Consider the following 25,255-nt stretch of genomic DNA (forward strand, 5'->3'; position numbering starts at 1 on the left):
CATTGACGTCTTTCAAAATAATATAAACAAAGGCTTGGGAGGTGTTTTCAGAAATCACGGTATTTTGGATAGTCGACATCATTACATACTTGTCTACTAACCCTTCATAAAATGAGTTTTCTTAATTTATTCTCAGTTCAGTATTATTTTAGTTTTTTATATTTGTGGTACAAAGATAAACAGTCTAAAAATGTTTACCCACCTTGACTTTTTGTATTATGTCTAATGAGATGCTTGCAGGACTCCATTCCTCTAAACTAAAAATAAAACCTGGAAAGGTTTTCTTGGAGACGCAGGTGGTCTCACAAGAGGTAGGATGGGTCACCACGCCTGAATATCCCCTCTTGTTCCTTCTCTAAAAAACAAGCGAAAAACCAAACAAAAACAAGAAAACCTGGAACTAGAAAAATTAGCTGGGTAGAGAAAAAGGAGGTTGAACATGATGCAGCTCTGAGCAGTGGGGTTGCCTAAGGACAGATGCCCTCAGTAGTACACTTACCAGAGAAATTAAACCTGATCCCAGTAGTGGGGTGAGAGAAGTCTGGTATGTTTATTCTGATTAGAGACCCACAGAAGATGCCCAACTGGTCTCAAATTGGGGGTCTACTCTGGCTACCAGCAGAAGCAGAAGACAATCTTCTCTGAAGGAAGGCTTCCCAATCCCCAATTTAGGTCTACAGGACTGTCATCAATTATTAACTAATAAGTAAAACACTAAAGATAGTCAAACACAAGAAGGCATGCCCATGACTAAGAGCAGAAATAATAATTTTATTTATTTATTTTTTAAGATTTTACTTATTTATTTGACAGAGAGACACAGCCAGAGAGGGAACACAGCAGGAGGAGTGTGAGAGGGAGAAGCAGGCTTCCCGCGGAGCAGGGAGCCTGATGCGGGGCTCGATTCCCACCTGAGCCGAAGGCAGACACTTCATGACTGAGCCACCCAGGTGCCCCAGAAATAATAACTTTTAGAAAAACATTTAAAACTCCCTAAGACATGAGGAGCACCTGGGTGAGACAGTCAGTTAAGGGTCCGACTCTTGGTTTCGGCTTAGGTCGTGACCTCAGCGTCATGAGATCGAGCCCTACGTGGGCTCTGCATTCAGTGTGGAGTCTGCTTAGGTTTCTCTCTGCCTCTGCCTCTTCCCTCCTCTCTCACTCGCTCTTTCTCGTTCTCTCGCAAATAAATAAATCTTTAAAAATAAGAATCTCCCAAAGACATCAGATATTAAACTTAAGATACAGAATACAGAATAAAGGTCATTATCACAAAGATCAACAAGGGATTATTTGGAATTAACTGATGAATTTAATATGAAATATTCAATTAACAAGTTAAACATCAAATTACCCAGAAAAAGCCAAAGTTATTAATCAGTGAACTAGAACACATAGCAAAAGAAATTACTTACAATGAAGCACAGTAAGGAGAAGAAAAATATGAAAAAAAATTAAGAAATATATAACAGAATGAAAAAGCATATGTTTACTTAGATTCCCAGGATGAAAGAACAAAAAGAATGAATTAGTGGCAATATTTTGGTAAGGAATAGCTATACATCTCCCAGAAATGATATGAAACCATGAATCAAAAATTCAGGAAACAAGATATCCCAAGCCGGATAAATAAAAAGAAATGTAAGCCGACGAACACTTGTAGTTAAAATGCAGAACACCAAAGACAAAGAGAAAAGTTAAAAAGTAGCTGGGGAGCAAAGACAGAGGGCAATGGATCATCTACAAAGAAAAAAAAATTAAGAGTAACAGACTTTTGAATACCAATAATTGAACCCAGAGGAAAAATAACTGTCAGTCAAAAACTCTGAATCTAGTATGAATTCTCTTTATTTTTTAAAAAATCTTTTATTTTTATTTTTTTAAAGATTATTTATTTATTTATTTGACAAAGAGAGACAACAGCGAGAGAGGGAATACAAGCAAGGGGAGTGGGGGAGGGAGAAGCAGGCTTTCCGCAGAGCCGGGAGCCCGATGCGGGGCTGGATCCCCGGACCCTGGGATTCATGACCTGAGCCGAAGGCAGACACTTAACGACTGAGCCACCCAGGCGCCTCTAGTATAAACTCTCTTTAAAGAATGATGCTGGGCAACCTTCTCAGGCCCCCTCCCTCCTCGAAAGCTTTGTACTATCACTTTGCTATCATTCAATAAACCTTGCTTTGCTGCCACCCCCCCAAAAAAAGAATGATGCTAAAATAAATACATTTACAACTAAGTAAAAATTTAAAGAGTCCTCCCAAAAGACCTCAACTAAAGGAACTTCTAATTGAAATACTTCAGGAAGAAAGAAGACAAGGCCAGGACTTCCAAAAATGCAAGCATATGGTAAACATCTTTGAAAAATCCAGACAAACATCACTAATATAAAAAAAAAAAACAATATCGGGGCACCTGGGTGGCTTAGTTGGTTAAGTATCCGACTCTTGGTTTTGGCTCAGGGCTTGATCTTAGGGTTGTGAGATCAAGCCCTGAGTAAGGCTCTGCACAGAGCTTGGAGCCTGCTTAAGATTTTTCTCTCTCCCTCCCACTCTGCCCCTCTCCCACCCACTCTCCCTCTCAAAAAAAAAAAAAACCAAAAAACCCAACAATATTAATAATCTAATTTGAGTAATGTTTTTGAAAAGGAAGGAACTGGGGCGACTGGGTGGCTCAGTCAGTTAAGTGTCTGCCTTCAGCTCAGGTCATGATCTCAGGGTCCTGGGATCGAGTCCTGATCGGGCTCCCTGCTCAGTGGGGAGTCTGCTTCTCCTTATGCTTCTCCTTCTGCCTCTCTCTCTCTCTCTCTCTCAAATAAATAAATAATCTTTAAAAAAAGAAAAAGGAAGAAATTAACATATAGAAGAGAACTGAATACAGATTAAATAGTGATGATGGGTAAAAGACAGAAACTAAAGTCAGCTCAGTGTCAAGTGCCATTTCACACACTCATACACACAGATACCCATGTGGGCTGGAAACTGAGAATGTCACTCAAGATTTTTTACTATAAGAACAGTTTTTGCTTCTGGTGCAATAAAGACAGCCACAGTTGACATTATAAAAATCCGACACTGACTTCTTTACTACTTTTCACTACTTATTCCTGATTACTATTAGTCTAGATAAGGCTTTTTCTTTTTTCTTAATAGTTTATTTTTCTTTAAAAATTTTTTTATTTTAATTCAATTTAGTTAACATCTAGTATATTATTAGTTTCAGGGGTAGAATTTAGTGATTCATCAGTTGCATATAACACCCAGTGCTCATCACAAGTGCCCTCCTTAATGCTTATTACCCAATTACCCCAGCCCCCCCCCCCTCCAGCGACCCTTAGTTTGTTTCCTATAGTTAAGAGTCTCCTATGGTTTGCCCCCTCTCTGTTTTTATCTTATTTTTCCTTCCCTTCCTCTATTCCATCTCGTCTTTCTTAAATTCCATAAGAGTGAAATCATATGGTATTTGTCTTTCTCTGACTGATTCATTTTGCTTAGTACAACACCCTCTAGTTCTATCCACGTCATTGCAAACGGCAAGATTTCATTCTTTTTGATGGCTGAGTAATATTCCATTACACACACACACACACACACACACACACACACACACACATACACACACACACACATCTTCTTCATCCATTCATCTGTTGATGGACATCTGGGCTCTTTCCATATTTTGGCTATTGTGAACACTGCTGCTATAAACATCAGGGTGCATGTGCCCCTTCGAATCACTATGTTTGTATCCTTTGGATAAACACCTGGTAGTGCAATTGCTGGGTCATAGGGCAGTTCTATTTTTAACTTTTTGAGGAACTTCCATACTGTTTTCCAGAGTGCAAGCTGCACCAGCTTGCATTCCCACCAACAGTGTAACAGGGTTCCAGACAGGGCTTTTTCAATAACCAGACCACAATGCAGCATGTCACATCTATGCAGAGAATGTTTTTACACAGTGACTCCCATGACTGAATGTATATACTGTTAATTTTTTTAATTATTAAGTTTAACAATATAGTATATATACTGTCTGAAGACAGGCCAAGCTCCTCAAAATTGATCATGGAAAATTCTTTTCAAGATACATTTCATAAAGCGTGACTAGCCAACTTTCTATCAATCATGTTAAAAGGTATGAGCCCAAAGTCTCATTTTACACCTATAAATTTAACTTCCATCCCAACTAAACCTTCACAAAATCATAGGAAGCACCAAAAGCTAACTGGCTCATGATTCACTGCCCCTCCATTCCCATTTATCTTCATCTTATCTTCTATGAAAATGGAAATGACAAGGACAGTAAAATCAAAAAGAAACTTGGGGTTAATCTGCCCAAGATTACTAAAAATTAACCATTTAATTCAGAAATCTGTATCTCTCCCCTTACAAGTGGTACTGCTTACAATCCTAAAGAAGAAAAAAATCATGTCAATTATTCAAAATCCACTTTGTCAGCTCATGATCAGTTAGATGCTTTCTACTTCTAGCCCTCACTTCCCCACCTCCACTTGAGACAACTTTCAGAATAGGTACTCCTAGTTCCACAGGCCCACACTAGAGAAGGGACCCAGAGTCTTGTCACATTATTTAGAAAGACTATTAACTTCTGACCTATAGATGTCTCTTCTTTTAGTCTCAGTGTTTTTTTTTTTTTTAAACGCTTTCATCTTTTCCAAAAATACAAGATGAAAATTAATGTTCAGTGTCTATATCTGAGTGGTATGGGCAAAATTAGCCAAGATGTTATAACTACAAATATATAAATCACTAGCAATACAATGTTCTATCTATTTCTCATTCAAAATTAAAAATCATGATACTTTGCTACAGCAACAGAAGAAAAATATTAAGCACTTAGGAAAGATACCCCCTCCTATGCAAGAAATACGCACCTTACAAATCCCAAGCTTTATCTTGTTCCTGTTGGCATCCATCTCTTCCCAGACATCCTTCTCCTGGGGACGTGGGTGTCCCAAAGATCCTGGCAATTTATCTGGTGACACACCAACAGGGATGCCATTCTCCCCATCACTAAGCTGTTCATCTGGAAACACCTCATCTGTATTTTCTCGAAGCAAGTCTCCTGGGATGGGAGTGGCATTGGCAATTCTAAAAATATGGGGTGAAAAAAATGTAGAACTTAAAAACACCAGAATCAAAAATTACTATGAGACTATCCTACATTTTGTTTCTGGACTTAAACATCAAGTCTATATATAATTAAAAAACAAAGGCTCCTGGGTGGCTCAGTTGTTAAGCATCTGCCTTCGGCTCAGGTGATGACCCCAGGGTCCTGGGATTGAGCCCCACATCGGGCTCCCTGCTCAGCGGGAGGCCTGCTTCTCCCTCTCCCACTCCCCTTGCTTGTGTTCCTGCTCTCACGGTCTCTCTCTCTGTCAAATAAATAAATAAAATCTTAAAAAAAAAAAAAGAGTAAAACAAAACCTCAGAAACTTAAACCATGCCAATTCTACGAAATAGAACTATTTTTTGGGGGATGGAGGGGCAGAGGAAGAGAGAGAGAGAGAGAATCTTAAGCAGGCTCCACACCCGTTGTGGAGCCCAATGCAGAGCTCGATCCCACAACCCTGCGATCATGACCTGAGCCGAAATCAAGAGTCGGATGCTTAACCGACTGAGCCACCCAGTGCCCCAAAACTTCTATTTTTGATTAGGAAAATTTTCAGGTTGATCTAAAAATACAAATTTTAATACAGTAACTCACTGATTTAAGAATCACTTTAACAGTTAGAAATATTTGGTCTATTTTCTAATAAGTCTTTGTCAATTTTAATATTTTCTACTCTTTACCCATTTTTTTGCTGCAAGAGTAACAAAAATTATAAACAGAAAAATGTCAAGTGTCATAATGACAAGCAGGTATGAGACCAGTTATATAGATTTTTTAAAGATTTTATTTATTTGACAGAGAGAGACACAGCAAGAGAGGGAACACAAGCAGGGGAAGTGGAAGAGGGAGAAGCAGACTCCCCACTGAGCAGGGAGCCCAACACGAGGCTTGATTCCAGGACCCTGAGATCATGACCTGAGCTGAAGGCAGATGCTTTATGACTGAGCCACCCAGGGGCCCCAGTTATATTTTTTTAATAGTGTAAAATGTACATTTGCTTCTTCATTTATAGACTTTTGATAAGTATCTACTATATGCAAGGTTCTAGGGGCATAAAAAGGAGAAAGGAAATTCTTGCCCTCTGGGTAAAACTAGAAATACTGTAACTATACAGAACAAATATACAGAACTGCATGAACTGACCAGGAACAAAATTAAAAAAATATTAATTGACATTTGTCAATATATTTCTTTCAAAGTAATTTCATGTCCTATTTATATAACTGGTCATCTCTCCCTTAGACTTCTGGCTTGTGAGGAGCTTCTTCCAGTTCTCAGCTATCACTCATTAAGTGATCAGGTCCCCATCAGCTCTAATGTTCTATAACTCTACTTTGTACACTAATTTGTTTTGTTTTTAAATATTGCTGACTGAACACAATATTTACCACACAGTGAAATATTTTCTTAGATGTGATCTGGAATGTCTAAAAGTAGAAAAAAGCAGTTTTCAGTAGACTATCCTGACACACACAATTATTCTGAGTGGTAAAAAAGGCATCTTCTCAGTGAGCCACTCCAAGGGTAAGAGCGACACCCTAGCCCAGGTGTCATCAATATGTCATGTTGTGAGAACAAGTCATTTTGCAGGGACTTGTTCCACCTGAGTTGATGCCCTTCACTACCATCTCTCCCTATTGGGTCAACAGTAGAAGATGAAAATCTTTTTTTTTTTTTAATATTTTAAATTTTTTTCTTTTTAGATTTTATTTATTTGAGAGAGAGCACAAGTGGGGAGGAGAGGGAGAAACAGGCTCCCCGCAGAGCAAGGAGCCCAATATGGGGCTCGATCCCAGGATCCCAGGATCATGACCTGAGCCGAAGGCAGTCGCTTAAACGACTGAGCCACCCAGGCACCCCAGAAGATGAAAATCTTACTGATATGTTATAGGTATAATTTAGAAAAGCAGTGATAATAGCCCCCAGGGAAAAAAAAAAAACCTTATAGCCCTGTAAAGCAGTTCTTGTAGTTCTGACACTGGGAACGTACTGAAAAGGGAGTTTGAAAAAAAAAAGAAAGAAAAGAAAAGAAAGAACGAATGAACGAAAGAAAGAAAGAAAAAAGGAAGAAAAAAGAAAAGAAAAGGTAGTTTAGCCTAAAATAGTTCATGTGAAAGGATTTATTATAAAAGTAATTAAAGTTCAAAAGTAAATAAAGTTCATAAAGTTCATAAATAATACTCTCACATATACTTTTGCACTCATTCGACTCCTGAATGTAGGATAATTTTTCTGGGAAGGAATTTCTTTCCTTCCATATCTCAAACTGCAGATTTGGATCAGAGAGCCGGTGAGGAGCGCTAAAAGATTTTTCAGATAGAAGTTCAATATACTTTACTGATTGATGCATTACAATGGACACTAACATAGATGTGCTACACAGTAATCTCAATGTTTACTGACAGAATTCCCTCTATTCCTGAGGAAAGGGAATGGCAAAAGAATCAATATTTGAATTCAGGACGGTCAGTCTACTAGCCCCACATTTTTTCCCATTTTAATCAGTATTCTTCCAAATCCTTTTTTCCCTATGCCTAGCTAATACTCTGCTTCTTTCCAACTACGCCAGTTCCTTGGCATTTCTTTCTCCACTCCTGAGGAAATAAAGCACACGCCTACCTATGAACTGCTTCTATTCTTACTCCCTCCTAGGTTCCCTCTTCTCTACACACTTCAAGGGGCTCTCACATCTTCCCCACACGGGCTCTCTTCCACATGACTCAGGTTCCTCTCTGCATTTATTGCCCCATTTTTACTCCTTACATAATTACTATTTTCTTCCTTCTCCTATAACTGATCCAAAGCTGGAGTTTGAGATATGGAAAGAAAGAAATTCCTTCCCAGAAAAAATATTACATTCAGGAGTCGAATGAGTGCCTAAGTATATGTGAGAGTATTATTAGCACATGGTTTGTGTTGGGTGTTTGCAGGTAAGGTATAAATTACAGAAGCAGATTAAGGGAAAAAAGTAAGGACATAAATAGAAGAATTGGAGAGATGTCAAGAAAAGTAGGAAGAATGGACGGACATCCTTTTCACACTCCCTTCCCCACACTCTAAGGCGAGGGCTGGCCAACTAGGGCTGTGGGCCAAATCTGACCTGCTCACCTATTTTCGTAAACCAAGTGGTATGGCACGGAGTCCTGCTCCTTCATTTACATACTGTGTGAGGCTGCATTGGCACTTCTACGTAGTGGTAGTGGTGACAGAGACAGCACAGCCCGCAGCTACTTATCTGGCTTTACAGACAAGGTTTGCTGAAGAATCAGTGCTTTAATTCAGAGGTCAGCAAATTCACTCACTTCTTAAATGGTAGGCCTGTGGGCCTAATACTTTTCAGGCAGATACAGTGACAGATGCTAAAACTTGTGGGCAAAATGATGATGAAAAACAAAGTTTATTTGAATTGCCCAAAGTTATCTTCCCACAAAATACTTACTACTTAGAAAGGGAAAGATAGTAACTTCACAGTGAGGAAACCTGACTAACATCACCCTAGCCAGATTAACAATATCAATACCATCTGTAATAGGACATACTGACATTATGTAGAGCTCCTTCTTTAATACCATAAATTTCCCTCTGATCTTAGCTTTAAATGTAAAAAAGAGTAGGCTGATAGGTTTCTAAGTTTCCAAAAGGAAGGGCCTTTGACATGTTTTTGTTGGAAATTTCTAGTTCTTATTGCAATGTGATCAGATAGTATAATACTTCTGCTTCATGGAACTACTTACACGCTTTCTTGGTGACCTAATAACTGATGAATTTTTATAAATGTTCCTGAGGCACATGAGCACAAGGCACAAGCTCTGTCATCAGGGTGTAGAGTTAAAGAAATATGCATAACACCTATCTTATTGGTCATATTTTTTGTCTATTTCTTATTCTTTGTTCACTTGATCTCTCTTGTACTGAGTTTCATACTGAGATCTCCAACTACGTGTGTGTTTCGAGCTATGCCTCTCTGAATCTCCTGTAGTTGTTGCTTCCTAAAGGTGACTGATGGAATTCTTGGGACTAAATATTAATGAACATTTGTGAATTGCAGCATTTAGCATTAAAAAGTATCCTTCCATTTTCGTAACTTGTTTTGGCTTGAATTCTATTTGTCTGATACAAGGATCATTAATTCTCTTCTTATGGCTCCCATTTTTCCAGTACATCTTTGTTCATCCCTTACTGAAATATTTTCAGGTGTGTCTCTTGTATATAGCACATGTATTTAACTATGTAAGCCAAACTGAAAATCTTTTTAATAGATGAGTTAAGCCCATGTATATTTATTGCTATGAATATTTGGTCTCAAATCTGTCACAGTATTTGATAATTATATGTATTTTGTTATATTTGCTATATTTCTTTCTCTACAAGATGGATCTTCTTCACAGTCTCATTTTTAAACATTTTTTCTTAATTTTTTTTTTGGTATTTTGGGTTTGCCTGCTTGTTCTAATGGTGTACTTTGGACATATACCTTTTAAAATGCTCTTAGTCCCGTTTTCTTACTTCACCTTGCCACTGAATTTCTCAGCTTTAACTGGTATTGTCTTGTTTTCCTCCTTTAGGGACTTAAAAGAATGCTACCCCTCCTCTCTCTACATTCCATTTACACTACTTTCTCTCTAGTCCTTTTAATTATTTTGGAGGGGGGGCAGAAGGAGAGAGAGAATCTTAAGCAGACTCCCCACTGAGCATGGAGCCTGATGTGGGGCTCGATCCCACCACCTGAGATCGTGACCTGAGCCGAAATCAAGAGTCGGACGCTTATCGGCCTGAGCTGCCCAGGCGCCCCTCTAGCCCTTGTAAATGATTTATTTTATTTTCATTCTCTTAGGGCTTTTATCCCCTCTGTCTTTATTCAATGCCCTTTATTAAATCTTCATTTGAGCCGGCTCTCCTTTGTGCATTTTATAATTTTTTCACTTCTAAGACGTCTTTCTCTTCCATTTTTTTCCTGACCTCGATCAACTCTCACTTCTTCCTCTCTCCTCTCCTTTTCCTTTTCCTCCCATCCCCCTCTACTTTGTGGTCAATTTCTTAGTTTTTAACTTTCCGATTCAAGGTAGTTATCCTTATCTTCAAATGCACAAGTATATTAACTTCTATTTGGGGTTTTATTTTACAGTTCTCTTCTCCTTCATGGCTGCTTCTCTGAGAGGACATTTCCTTAGCATGAATTAGATTTTCTCTTCTGATTTTTTTCAGTATAACATTTTATGGATCTTTGAAATCTTTTTCTTGTTCATTTTTATGGTTTAGAGTATTTCATGAGATCTGTAGTTTAATTAGTGCCCTCTTCTGTCAATGTAGCAAAGTCCAAACAAGTTGGGGGATTTTTGTTTGTTTTTATGGTTAGAGAGACACAGTATCCTTTGATTTTATAGTTCTCCTTTTTGTAGGCAGTTAAATTTTATTTCCCCTTTTGCCCTTCTGTGAATACTGATGTATCACCTTCAGCTTGAAATTCATCCTTTTTGCCAGTTCTGTGAAAGCAGACCTGAGCCCTTTCTGTATTTTCCTTTGCCAGCTAGCATTGGAGCTCTATCAGTAGAGGGCACTGGAGAGACACTGCAGGAGGAGAGTGTTCTGCCCTGAACTCCAGTGTGTAGCTTGGCCAGTTTGCCCAGCACGCGTGGCTCTCCCCAGCACAAGGACCCTGCCACATCCCAGCATCCTCAACACCTGGCTCTCGCAGCACGAGGACAGCAGCAATCAACAGCTTCCCTGAGCAATCCCCGCTATTTAGAAGAAAGCAAATAGCTTCCTCTGCCACCCGAGAGAACAGATTTCCATTAAGTTCCAGAGGGCAGATTTTCAGCAAATTCTACCAGGCATCAGAGTGACTTCCCTGCCATCCAGTGAGCAATGCACATACGTTCTCCAACAAGGTCAGGACCTCAGCCCTGGGGTCGGGCTAGCAGAGCTCTTTCTTGGATGCTTAATCTCAGCCCCAGGAGTAGGAGATGTACTTTACATTTGCTATTCCTGTATTCTCTACTCCTATTAGTCTATCCCACATTACTCCAATTAGCTAATAATTCCTTGTATCATCTTCCCCTGTTCAAATTACTATGTAGTTTCTCTCTCCTGATCAGACCCAAACACATACATGTTTTTTCCTTCACTGCTCAACTGATAAAAGGCATTTTCTCCTTTCTTTGTCTTTTTTCTTCTTTCTTTCTTCCAGAAGCTACATGTTTTGAATCATGCCTATTTTTACCTCTCTGTAGTTCATGATCTAATCTACCCAAACACTCTCTAATAATTACATTTGTAGGATGGGATTAGTTTTTCTGGTGTTGGCTTAAGATCAATCTTAAGTCCTATTTCTAATTCGCTTCCTCTGCATGGTTTTTATTGATCTGCCTTTATAAAGCCTTGGGGCAGAGTTGAGCAAGGCAGGAGCATAAGAGGGTTTTGGTTCCTCTTTTTACTTATTTTGGAGTTTAGGCTAGGTATCCTCTGTCTTCAAATTATGTTGAGGACATGGTTTTTGTGTAGTTTTACTTTTCCTTTCTTGTTATTGTTTTATTTTAGGAGGAAACACTGGGAGATGGGTACTTCAACTGTCTTCACTGACTTCAGTTACCCTGAAGTCCTTATCACCTGGATTTCTACGAATTTGAGACTTACCTACTTCTAGCAACAATCAAAGGAGGAGGAGGGCAAAGGCATGAAAACAAGAATCAAAATTTCTAGACAGGATCCATCTCTGTTACTAGTATTTACCAAAGTTAGATGATTCACTCAGCCAGTGTTAGGATCATCTCCTAATTTGTTTGTTTTTTTTTAAAGATTTTATTTATTTCTTTATTTTAGCGAGTACTTTAAACAAACCTCTGTGACGATTCTAATATAGCTAGTCAGGGTCCCTCACTTAAGAACTCTGAGACTAGCTAATCAGGATATCATCCCTAGTTAAACGAGTCCATGTAAGCTTTTCTGATTCAATAAGCTCTAGTGATCCCAAATTTCAATATAAAATCAAAACAATGGATTAGTGATAAACTGCCCCAATTATGTGATGATTTTTCCCTATTTACTTTTTTCTTCATTAACCAAACATTTTAAAGCAACCAGAGCAGGCAAAAATGGACCAGGAAAAAAAAAGGACGACCCCCCAATTTATTTAATAACAAACAAAAGCAACTGTATTTAATACATGTATAGAAGAAAACACAAAAAAACACAAGATGATGGAAATACATGATAACCTGTTCCTAATATACTTTGTAAATTAAGTTACTTTCTTAGAGGAACAAGCTACATGTGTTGTTCATACTAAACTTAAACATAGTAAAGTTGGCTCATTCTTTCCAGGGTCCCATATATTCTTTAGAAGTAAATGCAAACAGGGGCGCCTGGGTAGCTCAGTCGGTTAAGCATCCGACTCTTGATTTCAGCTCAGGTCAGGGTCTCAGGGTCATGGGACAGAGCCCTGCTAGGGGCTCCATGCTCGGTGGAGAGTCCACTTGGGATTCTGTCTATCTCTCTCCTTTTTCCCCTCCCCCCGGCTCGCTCTCTCAAGTAAATAAATAAATCTTAAAAAAAAAAGGAAGCAAATGCAAACAACTCCTTCTCATTTCAGAGAAAACCCACTGCAAATATGACATCAACAAGCTCAAAGTTCCCATTTCAAAGTATGATCTGTAAATACTTTCTAAGAAAAGTAAATCTGAACAAAGACATATATAAAAGCAATGTTAATGCAAGGAAATACACAGGCTTTCTCCTATGTCTCAGCATTTTGTCATCTGAAGGATCCAGACGAAATAAAAGACATCTCTGCGAATGTAGTGCATCTAAGAAAGCCATTGCTCAATGATCTGCGCAGGACGTACCCGATCGCCGCGGGGGTCAGGCGGGTGTGCAGCTGAGGGGTGGTGGAAGTAGTGGTGGTCGTCAGGGAGCCATCCGTTCCAGTCTTCTCCCAGTCAAAAGGATCACTCTCAACTACTCCAAAGGTCTTGATGCTGTTGTCAAACACGGATGTCAGAAGCTAGGCCATAAAGAAAAAAGCTAAAGTAAGCTAACAATAAACACTGTCATTTTATTCTTTAAGAGAAAGCCGCCAGACTCACAAATTAGTTTTGTAGTAGGATTAAAAAAACAAAACAAAAAAAAAAACAAAAAAAAAAACAGATGGTACAAATAGGGCTCTGAATAAGGACTATATGTGGATGACGATACTGAATAAATACTGATTTTTCTCAGTTGAGGTACCGGTTTGTAGTTATGTAGGAAACTGTTTTTGTTTTTATAAGATACATAATGAAGCATCTTCTCTAAAACCTACTTTCAGATGGTTTGGCAAAAGGAAATTTGTGTTGTATATGAAAATATGTATTCAGTTTCAACCATCTATATGATCATTTTTTTTTTGTCAAAAAGGAGTATTTTTATATGGTTCAGCTTAAATAAGTGAGCAGTGTTAACAGTTGTTATATCTAGGTTAAGGGGTATACAGAAGTTCATTGTGCTTTCTTACAATTTTGGGGAGTTTGAAAAATTCAACTGTATGTGGTGTGAGTGTATACACAAATTATCACAAAGAAATCTGCCTCTTTATTTGGTTTATATTAAATATTTCAATTTTTGTTCTTTATTTTATTTTTTGAAAGATTTTTTTAAAGTAATCTCTCGACCTAAAATGGGGCTTGAATTCACAACCCCCAGATCAAGAGTTGCTTGCTCTATAGACTGAGCCAGCCAGGCACCCCTCATTTTTTTGCCTTTAAATTCCAAAACTCTGATGTGATCTAGATAATGATCTCACAAAGACTGCCCTTTACTGTTTCTGATTTTTAATTTTATGATTATGGCTTCATTCTCTCCTCATCATTTCTCTTACCCTGTTAGTACCCAAGAATAAAGAATAATTTAGATTTCTGTCTGGAGCCACTGGGTAAATAAATGGTGATGTCATTTACTGAAACGGAAAGCAGAGAGTTTGAGGACTGGGATACTGAAAGTTTTAAGGAGTTTAGGGTGGAACAGGGTATACTACAGACTTGAAAGTCATCAGCATATAGATATGAATAGGTATTACTTAAAGCCTTAGGACCAGATATCATCTAAGCAGAGTAGGTAGCAAAGAGGTCCAAGGGCAAAGGCCTAAGGCACTCCAACCTTTAGTTAGAAAGAAGACTCACTAAAGGAAACCAAGAAGGAGTGGCCAGTGAGACAGAAAAACAAAGTGTGTGCTGTTTTATATGCCTACTGAAGAAAACATCTCAACAAGATGGCCAAATGCCATCTTGTATCTATTCCTAGATACCTAGGAATAAATCTAACCAAAGAGGCAAAGGATCTGTACTCAGAAAACTATAGAATACTCATGAAAGAAACTGAGGAAGACACAAAGTACCATCAACTTTTTTCAAAGAAATGGAACAAATAATCCTGAAATTTGTATGGAACCAGAAAAGACCCCGAATAGCCAGAGGAATGTTGAAAAAGAAAAGCAAAGCCAGTGGCATCACAATTCTGGACTTCAAGCTCTATTACAAAGCTATAATCATCAAGACAGTATGGTACAGGCACAAAAACAGACACATGGAACAAAATAGAGAGCCCAGAAATGGACCCTCAACTCTATGGTCAACTAACCTTCCACAGAGCAGGAAAGAATGTCCAATGGAAAAAAGACAGTCTCTTCAACAAATGGTGTTGGGAAAATTGGACAGCCACATGCAGAAGAATGAAACTCGACCATTTCCTTATACCACACACACAAATAGACTCAAAATGGATGAAAGACCTAAATGTGAGACAGGAATCCATCAAAATCCTTGAGAACACAGGCAACAACCTCTTCGACCTTAGCCACAGCAACTTCTTCCTAGAAACATCGCCAAAGACAAGGGAAGCAAGGGCAAAAATGAACTCTTGGGATTTCATCAAGATAAAAAACTTCTGCAGAGCAAAGGAAACAGTCAACAAAACCAAAAGACAACCAAAAGAATGGGAGAAGATATTTGCAAGTGACATATCAAATAAAGGGCTAGTATCCAAAATCTATAGAGAACTTATCAAACTCAACACCCAAAGAACAAATAATCCAAACATGAAACAGGCAGAAGACATGAACAGATATTTCTGCAAAGAAGACATCCAAATGGCCAACAGACACATGAAAAAGTGCTCAACATCACTTGGTATCAGGGAAATACAAATCAAAACCTCAATGAGATACCACCTCACACCAGTCAGAATGGCTGTCAGGAAACGACAGATGTTGGCGAGGATGTGGAGAAAGGGGAACCCTCCTACACTGTTGGTGGGAATGCGAGCTAATGCAGCCACTCTGGAAAACAGTATGGAGGTTCCTCAAAATGTTGAAAATAGCACTACCCTACAACCCAGCAATTGCACTACTGGTATTTACCCCAAAGATACAAATGTAGTGATCCGAAGGGGCACCTGCACCCCAATGTTTGTAGGAGCACTGTCCACAATAGCCAAACTATGGAAAGAGCCTAGATGTCCATCAACAGATGAATGGATAAAGAAGATGTGGTATATATATATACAATGGAATATTATGCAACCATCAAAGAATTGAAATCTTGCCATTTGCAACGACGTGGATGAACTAGAGGGTATTATGCTAAGCGAAATAAGTCAATCAGAGAAAGACAATTATCATATGATCTCACTGATATGAGGAATTTGAGAATCAAGACAGAGGATCGTAGGGGATGGGAGGAAAAAATGAAACAAGATGAAACCAGAGAGCGAGACAAACCCTAAGAGACTCTTAATCTCAGGAAACAAACTGAGGGTTGCTGGAGTGGAGGTGGGTGGGAGGGATGGACATTGGGGAGGCTATGTACTATGGTGAGCACTGTGAATTGTGTAGGACTGATGAATCACAAACCTGTAACCCTGAAACAAATAATACAGTATACGTTAATAATAAATTTAAAAAAAGAAAAGAATTATGCATGCAGAACCTTTAGTGACTCTAAAAACATTCTGAGAACAAATATTTGTGATAATATTTATTGAAAGAGGGCGCCTGGGTGGCTCAGATGGTTAAGCGTTTGCCTTCGGCTCAGGTCATGATCCCAGGGTCCTGGGATCAAGCTCCGCACTGGGCTCCTGGCTGAGCAAGGAGCCTGCTTCTCCCTTTCCCTCTGCCTCTCTCCCTGCTCATGCTTTCTCTCTCTATCTCTGTGTCTCAAATGAATAAATAAAATCTTTAAAAAATAAATAAATAAAAATAAAAAAATATTTATTGAAAGATTCCATATGAAAAAAAATAATGGAGAAAAGGAAACTAAAAAGATCAAAGGAATTGGAAAAGGCATGGTTATAAAACCAGGGAATTTTTGTTTTGGTCATTTTTTTGTTGACTTAAGTCAACGTTAGAGGGCTTTAGAAAACACACAAGAAAGGAGGATGGATTGAGACCCAGCATATGGGAAGAGAAGTGGCAGACCCTGACCTTCTCTCCTGACTCTGGAAATGGAGGTTCCCACAGAGCGAGTTGCATGCCCCTATCCATGAGGCAGCACCTGCCCCGCTGTGTGAGCCCTTAGACCACTGCCACTAAGTGCACTGCCCGTACTGGGTTGCCATGGAAATGATCCTAAACAGTTTTTATGCCAGATGTCCTTTTATCATGAATTATCTTCTTACATTTATCATAGTATTTTTGTATGTCTTAGAAAATGTAGCATATGCCACTGGGCCTCAGATAAAAAAGTTTGTTACTAAGATGGTGATACCAGAGACCAGCAGCAGGAGGTAGAAGGATGGAAGGCAGAGAACAAAAGAGAGAGATCTCCTCTGGCCCTCTAATTTATGTGAGGTTCCCCCTTGTTACTCTCTAGCTCAACCTCTGATTTTTTTGTTTCCCTAACAACTCAGCTATGCCTTCTGAGAAATTTAACTCCAATGTCATCAGAGTCAGGAGAATCCTACAACAGCTAAGTCCCCCGAAACAAGAGGCAAGCCTGCTGCATTTTGATGTAACCTCTGCTTAAACAGTCCCACTCCTAAACCTGGAAAGTAGATTCACAAGATTAATAAGAAGCTTGGTCAGTTTTGGATTTCTGCTCTATCATATCCTTTGATTTTAGCAATGTTGTGACACACTGTATGAACTGGCTGATAGACACATTTTAGTTTCAGGCTCCCCAACATTGTGGATATTTATGGGTTTTATTAGTCTTCTCAACTTGCTAAACAATGCTTAACATAACTGGGACACTCTAGTAAAGATACCTTCATGTTCTTATGTCAGGATCACATGATTCTATTAATTACTGACAAAGATTTCTAATAATTCTTCATGTAACTTTAGTTCTTTCACTGCATTTCAATGAACCAGTCATGGTAGTATTTATTTCACAATGGCTGTTGTGTTTGTGGCCACCTCTCCAAAGGTAAGATGGTGAAAAATGGCAAGTGTTTGGACTTTTTTTGAATGAGTCAGAAATTGGGTTCAGACACCACTTCCAGCACCATGAGTTTTCCCAGGCAACAGGTCTAAACTACGTCTCCATAAAACGGGAATAATAACACAAGCCAGGTATTACTGTGACACTGCTGGGTGTCATTATTATAACAATTAATGTGCAAAAGCACCAAGGGTTCTTCTTTATCCAATCTGATGCTATCTTAGCTTCCCATTAACTAGTAACTATGTCACCTACCAGTGGAGTCTTGTGGTGGAATTCAAGGTTAAGATCTTCCTATACACTCCTCAGAGACATGTTCCTTTCTCAAAACACTTTAAAAAGGATTGTTTAAATTATAAGGTGGCCACAACAGAATTCAATGTTTTTATTTTTATTTATTTTTTAAAGATTTTTTATTGATTTATTTGACAGAGAGAGAGACAGCGAGAGAGGGAACAGAAGCAGGGGGCGTGGGAGAGGGAGAAGCAGGCTTCCCGCCGAGCAGGGAGCCCAATGTGGGGCTCGATCCCAGGACCCTGGGACCATGACCTGAGCTGAAGGCAGACACTTAATGACTGAGCCACCCAGGCGCCCCAGAATTGAATGTTTTTAATCACTATCTACATTTCTGAAAATGTTGGCCCAGCACTTTTTTTTACTTTTAGTCTGAAATAATTAAAGATTCACAGAAAATTACAAAAATAGCAAGAGAAAGCCTCTTCACCCAGTGTGCTCCAATAGTAACGTCTTAAACAGCTAGAGTACAATACCCAAACCAGGAAAGTGACATGGGTACTACCAGTCCACAGAGCTTATCAAATTTCACCAGTTTTACATGCCCTCCTGTGTGTGTTTCCGTGTGTGTATATAAATCTACACAATTTTATGAACCTCAAGAGATTCATGGCCTGGCCACTTTCTGTCTGTTATAGTTGCTATACTCTTTCAGAATCTAATCATAAAAACAATATTCATAATAAGATCTCTGTTTGAATCTTGGTTGTAGTTCTGATAGCTTCACCCAGTTTAGTTTAAGAGATAGAAAACAGTATTGATGCACTCACAAGTTGATTTTTCTTATTTCCTTAGTAGGAGACTGTTAAGCAAACTAAGATTCAGTTCAATTTTCCTAACATTTGTTGAAAATTTAGGTGCCAGGCACAGTGCGAGGATAGTGTAGGATAAAAAAAGAAGACATGGTTGTACTTCCAGAACTTAAAAACCAGCTGGGAAGACACACTTGTACATAAATACTAAGTACTGATAAACTTGGATGTAATTTCCCAAAACACCGTAACACTTTTCAAAAAGCAAGTGTCAGCCATTATTCTAATTGAGACATGCATAAAAGATTCCTGGTAAAGAGCAAAACAGCTCCTCTCTACATCTACTGTCAGAGTGAGCACTAGCAGGCTATTGGATGAGATGTTGGCCATGTGCAACTTTTTTAAAGATTTTATTTATTTATTTGACACAGAGAGAGAGAGCACAAGCATGGGGAGCGGCAGGCAGAGGGAGAATCAGACCCCCCACTGAGCAGAAAGCTGGATGCGGGAATCGATCTCAGGACCCTGGGATCATGACCTGAGCCGAAGGCAGATGCTTAACCAACTGAGCCACCCAGGGACCCCTCACAATAGTCTTCTTTAGATTACAGGCATAACTAGGTGGTAAATATGATAAAAAATTTTTTGTTTGCCCAACTCCTATGCTCACATGCATACTTGATCAATAAAAAGTGTTTTGCACCTAAGGTGGGAAAGTTGGAACATTTTCCAGTTCTTCCTGAATCTAGCATTATAGGTTTAATTTCATTATTTTATTATAGGTAATATGAACTCTGTGCATTTCAGAAATACATATGAAAATGTAAATATAAGAACATACTCCAAAATGCCTTGTATACAATGTACTTTCTCCATTTGTTAGAGTCTATAGTTATTAATACAGTTATTAACACAAATAGCCATATGGGAAAGAAACTCACCCACTTAAGATCTCTAAGGACCCAAGACTGTATGCTGCCTCTCTGCTTTTTTTTTTTTTTAAAGATTTTATTTATTTGACAGGGAGAGACACAGTGAGAGAGGGAACACAAGCAGGGGGAGTGGGAGAGGGAGAAGCAGGCTTCCTGCTGAGCAGGGAGCCCGATGCAGGGCTCGATCCCAGCACCGGAGCCGAAGGCAGATGCTTAACAATTGAGCCACCCAGGTGCCCCCTGCCTCTCTGCTTTATATCCTATTTACATCTTATACAAAAGCTGCCATTTCACACAGAAATAGTTAATATATACAAATAAGTTTACTGTGCTGTTTATAGTCATTTGACTGGGCAAACTGACAACACTGTAGAATGTAAAACTTTCTTTAATAGTAAAGTCTATGTGTTGTACTTTGTAGATAAAAATGATAAACTAATACATCATTTTTACAGGCACAGCTCCAGACCACCACAATAAAGCAAATATCGCAATAAAGTGAGTCAAATTACTTTTTTGGCTTCCTGTGCATATAAAAGTTATGTTTACATTATCCGTACAATAGGATTAAGTGCACAATAGTATTATGTCTAAAAAAAACAACATATATGCCTTAATTAAAAATACTTTATTGCTAAAAGATGCTAACCATCATCTGAGCTTTCAGTAAGTGGTAATCTTTTTGCTGGTGGAGGGTCTTGCCTTGATTCTGATGGCTGCTGACTAATCAGGATGGTGGTTGCTGAACATAGCGGGTGGCTGTGGCAATTTCTTAAAACAAGGCAACAATGAAGTCTGCCACATTGATTGACTATTCCTTTCACAAGTGATTTCTGTTCCATGTGATGCTATTTGGTAGCATTTTACCTACAGAACTTCTTTCAAAACTGGAGTCCACCCTCTCAAACCCTGCCACTGCTTTAGCAACTAAGTTCATGGAATATTCTAAATCATTTGTTGTCATTTCAACAGTCTTCACAGCATCTTCAGGAGTAGATTCCATCTCAAGAAGCTACTTTCTTTGCTTCTCTGTAAGAAGCAACTCGTCATCCAGTACAGTTTTATCCTGAGATTGCAGCAAGTCAGTCACGACTTCAGGCCCCACTTCTCATTCTAGTTCTCTTGCTATTCCTACCACATCTGCAGTCACTTCCTCCACTGAAGTCTTGCACCCCTCAAAATCATCCTTGAAGGTAAGAATCAACTTCTTCCAGACTTCTCTGTTAGTGATAATATTTTGACTTCTTCCCATGAATCATCAATGTTCTTAATGACATCTAGAATGGTAAATTCTTTCCAGAAAGTTTCCAATTTAGTTTGCCTAGATCCATCAGAGGAATCACTATCTACAGCAGCAACTGCCTTACAAAATGTTATTTCTAAAATAATTAGACTTGAAGGTTGAAATGACATCTTGATCCATGGCTACAGAGTGGATGTAGTGGCGAGCAGGCATGAAAACAACATTAATCTCATTGTACATCTCCAACAGAGCTCGTGGGTGACCAGGTGCACTGTCAATGAGCAGTCATATTTTGAAAGGAATCTTTTTTTTCTGAGCAGTAGGTCCTAACAGTGGGCTTAAAATATTCAGTAAACTATGTTGCAAACAGATGTGCTGTCATCTGGGTACTGCTGTCCCATTTACAGAGCACAGGCAGAGTAGATTTAGCATAATTCTTAAGGGCCCTAAGATTTTCAGAATGGTCAATGAGCACTGGTTTTAGCTTCAAGTCACCGGCTGCAGTAACTTCTAACAAGAGAGTCAACCTGTCCTTTGAAGCTTTGAAGCCAGGCATTGACTTCTCCTCTCTAGCTGTGAAAATCCTAGATGGCTCTTCTTCTAATACAAGGCTGTTCTGTCTATATTGAAAATGTTTTGTTTAGTGTATAGCCACCTTCAGAAGCTAGATCTTCTGGATAACTTGCTGCATCACCTTGTACTTTTATGTTACAGTGAAGGCTTCTTTCCTTAAACCTCATGAACCAACCTCTGCTAACTTCAAATTTTTCTTTGGAAACTTCCTCATCTCTCTCAGCCTTCATAGAATTACGGACTCAGGACCTTGTTCTGGATTAGGCTTTGGCTTAAGGGAATGCTGTGGCTGGTTTGATTTTCTATTCAGACCACTAAAACTTTCTCCATATCAGCAATAAGGCTGTTTTGCTTTCTAATCATTCATGTGTTCACTAGAGTAGCACTTCTAATTTCCTTCAAGAACTTTCCCTTTGAATTCACAACTTGGCTAACTGTTTGGCACAAGAGGCCTAGCTTTCAGCCTATCTTGGCTTTTGGCATGCCTTCCTTACTAAGTTTAATCATTTCTAGCTTTTGATTTAATGTGACAGACATGCAATTCTTATTTTCATTTGAACACTGAGAGGCCATTATAGGATTATTAACTGACCTAATTTCAAGATTATTATGTTTCAGAAGATAGGGAGGCTCAAGGAGAGGGAGAGATGGGGAATGGTTGGTCAGTGGACAGTCAGAACACACATAACATTTATGGATTAAGTTTACCATTTTAGGGCCGCCTGGGCGGCTCAGTCGTTAAGCGTCTGCCTTCGGCTCAGGTCATGATCCCAGGGTTCTGGGATCGAGCCCCACATCGGGCTCCCTGCTCAGCAGGAAGCCTGCTTCTCCCTCTCCCACTCCCCCTGCTTGTGTTCCCTCTCTTGCTATGTCTCTATCTGTCAAATAAATAAAATCTTAAAAAAAAAAAAAGTTTACCATTTTACATGGGTAGGGTTCATGGCACCCAAGACAATTACAACAATAAACATCAAAGATCACTATACAAATATAACAGTAAGAAAAAAATTTGAAATATTTCAAAAATTATCAAAATATAACACAGAGACACAGAGACAGGAAAAATGGTGCTGATGGACTCACTCAATGCAGGGTTGCCACAAACCTTTAATTTGTAAAAAATGCAGTATCTGCAAAGTGCAATAAAGCAATGTGCAATGAAATGACGTATGCCTGTTTTAACCTATGTGTGGCTTCATTTATGTCTTCAGAGGTAGTGATTATTTTGCATTAAGCTCTAACTTCTCCCTGAGAGCAACAGAATCTTGTGATGTATAGTTGGTTGGGGTTAAGGGTGCAATCTGTGGTAAACCTAGTCATTCCTTATAAGGCCTTATGAATGGATACCCTAAGGAAATGATTCACTGACCACAGATAGAACGGAGCCAATAATTTTCACTTTGTTCCATAGCATATTAACATAAGATATTACAGCCCTTAAGCTCTTGACAGATAGATTAACTAGCTGGACATTTCCTTCTCGTCAACAAATTAGCTATAGGATTTACATAATTTGAACCATAAGCAGTTCTATACACCAAATGAATCACAGCAGGAACAGTAAAATCTGTTCAATAATAAACAAACCTAAAACTCTAATGAAGTATATCCACCCAGAAGGGAGGAAACACACACACACACACACACACACACACACACAGTCCTCATCAGTCAATTTCACTGCATTTCTCAGGATGTATTAAAATAATATTCTAGGGACCGCCCATACTCATTTACAATACCCTCAAAGCTACAATAAGTGAAGATAAAGACTAAATGACAGAAGAATTAACCCACAGAACTCAGAAAGATGATTACCTGGTAGTCTGGTTTTGTAAAATAATCCAAAGAGGAGATGTGATCCAAAAAGATGCTGAATTCTGGAGGGAGATGTTTCAACATAAGCCTGTGGTCATACCTCTCCTTAATAGAGCCTACTTGCTCCTGGGAAGTAAAGAGAACAGGAACCAAAGTCAATTTCTCTTGGCAGCTACACATTAACAGCCTCTCAGTAACAGTCTCAAGGGTATGTACTAGGGAATGAGATAATGAGTAATTAAGTATAAAGCAAGAACTGAGCTCTTGCACACTGCTTTATGGAGGGAGGGAGGATTGTAATGAATAACCAAAAGGGTAACAAAGAGTTCTGCATCAGTGAACTGACAGTCTGCCAAAATAAAGAGCTGATCTTAAATCTAGTCTACTTTTCTTTGTCAACACACGTTTACAGTTTTCAAAGTAAACAATATAATGTAACAATTAAAATTTAAAAGCTTACGTGACTTATAAAAAGAAAAAGGGAGAACTCGAGAAAAGAAAAGCTCTGAGGGAAAGCTAGAAATCAAATCAGAAGTGATGATTTAATACTTAAATGAGTATCTATTCTCCATGTACATAGAAAAAAATCTTAACATTAATTAGATCTTTACTATCACCCTAATTTTAGTTCTTATATGTAAGTATATTCTCATCCATTATGTCTACCCAGGAGAAAATTTTACTCCTTCCCTTACCAAAACTGATATTTCCATTTCCATTTCCAAAATTACCTTGTCCTTTATTTTTCTCCAAGGCAGCTGACCAACCACAAACTCCACCAACATGTAGAATAAGGACCAAAGGTCATCATGTCTTCCCATTTCCTTCATAAGCCAAACAGAATTCAATCACATTACATTACTACTCCTTTTGAGTATATTACATTGTCTAAGGCCTAACCATTGCGTTTCACCTTATTAGGCTTAAAAATTTTAATGTATTTTCCATAAAATCTGGTAAATATATCTACCTAGCTATATAACAATCTACATAACAGAATGAATATAATGAAGTACTTTTTGCTACAAAGAAACCCCAAAGCCTAGAAATGCTGGAAATGTAATTAACAGCCCATTAATTAATAAATGAGTTCATTAAGAAGGGAAAGTCGTTGCCAAGGTTCTGGGGGAAAGGGGAAGGGTGAATCAGCATTTAGCAGGTATGGAGTTTCAGTGTTGCAAAATGAAAAAAGTTCTAGAACTTTGTTGCACCCTAATGTGGATATACTTAACACTGCTGAACTGTGAGCTTAAAAATGGTTAATGTGGATGGTAGTTACATTGGTGAGCATAGCATAACATACATAGTTGTTGCATCACTGTGTTGTATACCTGAAACTAATGTAACACTGTGTGTCAACTATACTCAAAAAAAAAAAAAAGAAAGAAAAGAAAAAGAAAATGGTTAACATGGTAAATTTAATGTGATACGTTTTTTACAATTAAAAAAAAAGAAAGCAAATTCTAGGAGCCAAATTAAAAGAAAGCTGGAAACAAGAGAAGCAAGCTGATGCTGAAGCTTTGGTTTTAGAGGCACCTGTTACAGGTTTTGTCAACCAGGGTTTTAACAATCAGGAAGGGGACAGGTGTAAAAGTACTGAGCCTACACAAGACAGGAGTTGTAAATGCGACACTTCCCCTTAGGCCCTCACTAAACAGCTAGGACCTTCAAAGGACTATCTTTAGTGCAATATATGATATGTACATTATATTGCAATAATTGTTTTTTTTCTGTAAAATTTAACCACTATCAAAGGCATAAAGTAAGTGGTTAAAAAATTTGCCCTGAAAATTTGTTACTATAGGCCTGCTCCTCACTCAGATTTGGGGTTTAAATTTATACCACTTGTGTGGTCTGGGAAACCAAATCCAGAAATTGTTTTCTGGGTGATCCTGTCTTGTAGTAATGACAGATGCAAATGAAAATTCTCTAACGATAAAAGCACCTTTAAATTCAGGCCTCATAGAAGTCCTACAGATAAAGATCCACAAAATATAGGCTCATTATTCAAAAGTATAAAATACATTAGGAAGCAGGCTATCATAAGCTAATGAGACAAGAGAAATTATACAGCAGAATTAGATATCCAAGAATTCCATATATGGA

General features: G+C 38.5%; 1 protein-coding gene across 3 annotated transcripts in view; it reads right to left on the reverse strand.

The window, feature by feature from the left end:
- Positions 1–25,255, reverse strand: part of TTBK2 (tau tubulin kinase 2) — a 155,256-nt gene that overhangs the window by 24,190 nt on the left and 105,811 nt on the right. For all 3 annotated transcript variants that reach the window (XM_088024750.1, XM_088024749.1, XM_088024751.1), the window contains 4 exons: positions 23,881–23,973; positions 23,150–23,275; positions 12,972–13,129; positions 4,892–5,108 (listed from right to left, as the gene is read on the reverse strand). In XM_088024750.1, coding sequence (XP_087880876.1) covers positions 4,892–5,108; positions 12,972–13,129; positions 23,150–23,275; positions 23,881–23,973 — 594 coding nt within the window. The remainder of the gene's footprint in view (positions 1–4,891; positions 5,109–12,971; positions 13,130–23,149; positions 23,276–23,880; positions 23,974–25,255) is intronic.

This window comes from Eumetopias jubatus, unplaced genomic scaffold, assembly GCF_037043125.1.
Source record: "Eumetopias jubatus isolate StellerSeaLion01/CBP00866 unplaced genomic scaffold, mEumJub1_p1.0 scaffold_7, whole genome shotgun sequence".
NCBI classification, from domain to species: Eukaryota; Metazoa; Chordata; class Mammalia; order Carnivora; family Otariidae; genus Eumetopias; species Eumetopias jubatus.